The sequence below is a fragment of the Chenopodium album genome, chromosome 8 (genome assembly GCF_948465745.1).
Source record: "Chenopodium album chromosome 8, dcCheAlbu1.1, whole genome shotgun sequence".
Classification (NCBI taxonomy): domain Eukaryota; kingdom Viridiplantae; phylum Streptophyta; class Magnoliopsida; order Caryophyllales; family Amaranthaceae; genus Chenopodium; species Chenopodium album.
The window spans coordinates 4,744,002-4,750,001 of NC_137841.1; the positions used below are offsets into that span (position 1 = coordinate 4,744,002).

General features: G+C 36.4%; 1 protein-coding gene across 1 annotated transcript; it reads left to right on the forward strand.

Annotated features, from left to right (window-relative positions):
- Positions 1-1,773: 1,773 nt before the first annotated feature.
- LOC145642648 (uncharacterized) lies at positions 1,774-3,427 on the forward strand. Its single transcript, XM_081693834.1, has 3 exons — positions 1,774-2,250; positions 2,353-2,400; positions 3,008-3,427. The coding sequence occupies exons 1-3, from the start codon at positions 1,774-1,776 to the stop codon at positions 3,425-3,427; spliced, it is 945 nt and encodes a 314-aa protein (XP_081549960.1).
- The last annotated feature ends 2,573 nt before the right edge of the window (positions 3,428-6,000 follow it).

Consider the following 6,000-nt stretch of genomic DNA (forward strand, 5'->3'; position numbering starts at 1 on the left):
CATGGGGTGCCCCCTTGGTACTTGGAGAAGTACGGCTCTCCTGATGATTTGAAGACTGCAGCGAAGGGAAAGGCTGCCCCTCCTACTGCTGGTCGAGGCAGAGGTGATGTGCAAGCTCACGCCACACCCTCCACCTCTCAACCTACACCACCTCTTGGCGCACAAACTGCTGGGTTCTCTGCCGAACAGTGGCAGTCCCTAGTTGCTGCTTTTGGTACTCCTCCACCTCCTTCGAATCGGTTGAATGGTGAGTGGATTATTGATATAGGTTTCTCGCATCATGTCACCTGAAACATAGCATATATGACCAACATTAAGGAAGTAACCCCACTTCCTGTCGGTCTTCCGGATGGGCAACAAGTAATGGCAGTAAAGGAGGGTGATGTTAAACTTACAAAAACTATCACCCTTAATAATGTCCTCTTTGTTCCTAAATTGAATTGTAATTTAATTTCGGTGTCCCAATTAAGTGATGATTTGAAATGTTGTGTCTTAACTAACTCGTCTACATGTGCTATACAGACCTACAAACGAGGGAGGTGATTGGTACGGGTGAACGACGGGATGGACTTTACTACTTGCGTGCAGAGACAATGATACAAGAGGTTTCGACACATTCGGTGGATAGCTCGGCTTCGTTAGAACTTTGGCATGGTAGATTGGGTCATCCTTCCGAGAAAGTAGTGAAGTGGCTTCCTTTTTTTAGTAATACTACTTGTAGTTTAAATAAAGATTGTGAAGTTTGTCATCGTGCTAAGCATCCTAGGAGTAGTTTTCCTATAAGTGAAAATAAATCAACTCGAATTTTTGAGTTAGTACATTGTGATTTGTGGGGTCCTTATGATCAACCCTCTTCTTGTGGTGCACGATATTTCTTGACTCTAGTTGATGATTTCTCTAGAGCCGTTTGGGTTTATTTATTAATTGATAAAAAGGAAGTTTTTCGAATGTTTATGTCTTTTATCGCTATGATTGACCGACAATTTTCTCTAAAACTTAAAATTGTTCGTAGTGATAATGGAACCGAATTCAACTGTTTGCATGATTACTTCTTGGCTAATGGGATATTGTTTCAAAAATCGTGTGTTGGTACTCCTCAACAAAATGGGAGGGTTGAACGGAAACATAAACATATTTTAAATGTTGCTCGTGCACTTAGATTTCAAGGTGGTTTGTCGATTGATTTTTGGGGAGAGTGTGTATTAGCGGCCGCACATGTCATTAATAGAACTCCGTCTAGTGTTTTAAATAAACGTACTCCTTATGAGGTGTTGTTTGGTCATCCACCGTCTTTTAAGGAACTATGTGTTTTTGGCTCTCTATGTTTTGCACATAATCAACGTGCAAAGGGTGACAAGTTTGCTAGTCGGAGTAGGAAATGTATTTTTGTTGGGTATCCTTTTGGCAAGAAGGGTTGGAGTTTATTTGATTTAGACACTAAGGAATTTTTGTGTCGCGGGATGTGAAATTTTTTGAGAATATATTCCCTTACTTGGATGCGGTTACTACTAATTTTGTGCATGATAATCCACAACATGAGGTGGGAATTAGCACAGATTTTTTGGAGTATGTTGAGGACGATGAGCATGATTTGCCACGACCAACAGCAGGAGCCACGGCCAACCCACGGCACATTGACCCAGGCCACGGGCAGGCCATGGATGCTACTGTCCAGCTAGAACAGCAGCAGCCCCCTTCGGTGACAGGGGGGCAGCCACCCAACCTGTGGTTACGCCTCCTACAGGGGTTGTTGTGGGCGAGAACGATGAGAATATGGGTCGAGATTGTCGGCAGAAATTTCCTAATGTCAAGCATAAAGATTTCATCACTCATACAATGCTCACGCAAAGTCCATCCCCCGTCTCACCTAAGTCCAACACTCCACCTCCCTCAGGTATGCCGTATCCTATAGCACATTATGTTAGTTGTGACAAATTTTCTGTGAAACACCAAAATTTTATTGCAGCTGTTACAGCAGGGAAGGAGCCTACATCCTTCAAAGAGGCAATAACGGATGAAGGGTGGTGTAAGGCTATGCAAGAGGAAATCCGTGCCTTAGAAGATAATGGTACATGGGTTATGCAAGACCTTCCCCCAAATAAGAAAGCTTTGGGGTGTAGGTGGGTTTATAAAATCAAGCACAAGTTCGACGGTAGTATTGAAAGATTGAAGGCTCGATTGGTTATCTTTGGCAATAATCAAGTTGAAGGGATAGATTATGATGAGACTTTTGCACCTGTAGCAAAAATGGTGATTGTTCGTGCTTTTCTGGCGATTGCATCCTCTAAGAATTGGGAACTGCATCAAATGGACGTACACAACACATTTTTACATGGGGACTTAAATGAATAGGTCTACATGAAGCTTCCTCCGGGATTCAAATCTGATTCTCCTGGTATGGTATGTCGTCTGAAAAAAGTCTTTATATGGCCTAAAACAAGCGCCTCGATGTTGGTTTGCAAAATTGGTTACCGCCTTAAAGAGGTATGGATTTATGCAGTCATACTCAGATTATTCACTCTTTACATATACTAAGGGTGTCATACAATTAAATATCTTGATCTATGTTGATGATTTGTTGATTTCTGGGAATGATTCCGCTGCAATTAAGGCCTTTAAAAACTATCTCAGTTCATGTTTTCATATGAAAGATCTTGGAGCTCTGAAATATTTTCTTGGTATTGAGGTTGCCCGTAGCTCTAAAGGGTTATTTCTTTCCCAACGAAAATATGCTCTAGACATTATTAATGATACAGGTTTATTGGGTAGTAAGCCTGCGCCAACTCCGATGATTCAAAATCATCACCTTGGGCGCGCAAATGGAGCAGTCTTAGATGACCCTGAGCAATACCGTCAGTTGGTGGGATGTCTCGTATACTTGGCAGTAACTCGTCCCGACTTAGCTTATGCAGTGCACATTTTATCACAATTTATGAATGAGCCACGACAGGAGCACTAGGAAGCTGCATTGCGAGTAATAAGGTACTTGAAGGGTACCCCGGGACAGGGAATATTACTTCGCTCAGATAGTGAGCTATCTTTGATTGGTTGGTGTGATTCTGATTGGGCAGCTTGTCCTATGACTCGTCGCTCTCTCACGGGTTGGTTGGTATTTTTGGGGAATTCTCCTATTTCCTGGAAGACTAAGAAGCAAGGCACAGTTTCTACATCATCTGCAGAGGCAGAATATCGCTCTATGGCTGCGATTACTTATGAATTGAAGTGGCTCAAAGCTCTATTATTGAGTATGGGTGTACATCATCCAAAGGCTATACCCCTCTATTGTGATAGTCAGTCTGCATTACATATAGCCAGGAATCCGGTTTTTCATGAACGTACAAAGCACATAGAGATCGATTGCCACTTTGTACGGGATGCGATTCAAGAAGGTTTGATTGCTCCCTCATATGTTTCGACTAAGGAATAATTGTCCGATGTTTTTACAAAGGCTTTGGGCATAGAACAATTTGAGCATTTACTTAGCAAGTTGGGCATTTGTGACCTATATGCTCCAACTTGAGGGGGGGTATTAGGAAAAGATATGATAGAATATATTTGTTAGGCAAAGATATTTATTTGATATATAGTTAGGCTTATCTTAGGAAAGTATAATATGTTTCCTAGTTTGATAAGGTTACGGCCTACTTGTATAAATATGCTTTGATCATGAAATAAGAGAATCAAGCTTCTACTGCCTAATTCTTCTAATCTTTACAATAAACTTCCCGAGCAACAAATGTAAGTGTTTCACATTGAGAAAATAAGAGAGAGTTAAACCCTTTAAAAGGCTAAGGGACTAATCTTCCTATTATAATACGGTTTTGGGATAGAACCTTCTTTGATTTTGTAAAGTAGACTCCCTCTCTTGCTTGTAAGTGCAGCCCAGACCTGTATTTAACACATATCCTCATACACCTCGTAAGCACACTAGAATTCATAATTGACTACCCGACATGCCTATTAACTTATTAAATATAGAATCTTATCTTTATGACATCACTTGCTCTGCCTTTTATTAAAAATAGATGCTACATATTATTTGTATTAAATTTGTTTTCTTTTCTATTTTCTTTTCTTTATTTATTTTTTTTTCCTCATTATCTTTCTCTAATTCCACATACACTTTGTACTTTTCAAGTATGGGTTATTTAAGGAATCTCTAAGTTTCATAATTCTTGTGTAATTTTAGAAGTAGGTATCTAATTAAGGGACGGAGGAAGTATGATATCTGAATTCATGACCGTTTTGTCATATAAGTTCTTGATATCAAATCAAAGGACCAACTCAATTAAAATGTTAAGATGTACGAGTAAGTTTCTCTTTTTTTTTTTTTTTTTTTTTTGTGATAACTTGGATGTTAAGATGTAGTTGAAGTCAGGGGCGGACCCACCTTTAGTTATGGTGGGTCTCGTGACACAGCATTTATAAGTAAAATAAATTTAAACAATTGAATAGGTAGTCAGACTATTACTACTCCTAAAAGTCCTACTTGTAATTTTGTAAATAGCTTTACAGTAGTGAAAGGTGAAACCATAAAATAAAAAAGAATCTTTGTAACTTTGTCAGATATATAGTTTTCCAAATCTCTTTAATTTTTTTGCTCCACTTCTTTACTTTTTTTTTTTTTACTCTAGCTACTTCTTTAAACTATACGAGTACTTGATTATGGAATACTTCTTATGATATTTCCCCCTTTAAAAAAAAAATCAACCTCCAGAATTTCAAGAATTCAAGTGGCAATGCCTTATTGAGTTATTTGCTAATGTTAATTGCTGTAAAGCTTTGTGCTGTTAATTTTATTGTTCTAGTTCAGTTTATAAAGCTTATAAATCATTAATTGAAAGTGTTGCTTTGTACTGATTATTAGTTATATTCACAATTAAGGTTATACATTGATTAGTTATTGTAATTGACTAATTGTTTTTTTTTTTCAAAAAAAAAAAAAACAAGAAATTGACTAATTGTTGTTGAAAAAACTATTGAGAATAGGAAATTAAAAGTGCATTGCTATTGAAATTGTTCGTCAATTGTGAATTTGTGAATGGAGTTTTATTTATAAATTATAATCGTATGTCTCGTTTATTAGCAAACTATAAAAAGAATGATTTTAGATTGTTATCTAATTCAAACTTTAACTTTAATTTCAGAATAAAAATAAATAATACTCTAGATATTTCAAAGGGGAAATGAGAATCGAGTTCGAAATGAGAAATGGAAGGGAAATAGGGAGGGAAGGGAAAGAGTGGGCCCAGAATGACGTCATGTGATAGTTGGGAGACAAGAAGGTGGTAACTTGTGATTTGAAAATAGAATATGGTAATTTTCAAAAAAAAAAAAAAAATAGAAGGTGGTAATTGTCAAATTTTCCTATAATTTTGTTACAAATTTAACTAGTAGACAATTAAGGATAATAATGGTCAAAATTGTGTCTCAACAAATGTATAGGTCAAACTAATGCATTTAAAATAAGAGAGGGGCTAATAGAATTCAGATTTAAGTTAGGTTAATTATTGTTTATTGGAGATTAAAAGTTTTACTTCCTCCTATGAACACCTACTCCTTCAATTTTTTTTAATTTTTTTTTAATATAACAGTTTGAGTCACATCTTTTTTTCTTTATTTTTTTTTTTTTGTTTTTTTGTTTTTTTGATACAGTTTGAGTCACATCTATCAAGTCATTATTTTGATTACTAATATTTGTAATCGTTTATGATATTAAAAAAAAAAAAAAAAAAAATTATAAAAGTCTGAATTAAAAACATGAATACAATGACTAATCTAACAACATCTATTAGCTATTACTTAAAACAAAACATTGCTGATATCATCAACCTTCAAATATATATCCTATGTGTCATTCTCAAATTAAAAATTTTCCCTACAATTTAATACTTCCTCCGTTTCTATTTAGTTGACGCGTTTGATTTAGGCACATATATTAAGGAGAGGAGAGAGAGTGATAGAGAATGAAAAAAGCAAGTGGGGTAGCTTTTAAATGCA

Coding starts and splice junctions, on each gene's coding strand:
- LOC145642648 (XM_081693834.1), top strand. CDS start 1,774: ATGGGTCGAGATTGTCGGCAGAAATTTCCTAATGTCAAGCATAAAGAT. Junction 2,251..2,352: donor TTGCACCTGTAGCAAAAATG/GTGATTGTTCGT, acceptor TTAAATGAATAG/GTCTACATGAAGCTTCCTCC. Junction 2,401..3,007: donor AATCTGATTCTCCTGGTATG/GTATGTCGTCTG, acceptor ACCCCGGGACAG/GGAATATTACTTCGCTCAGA.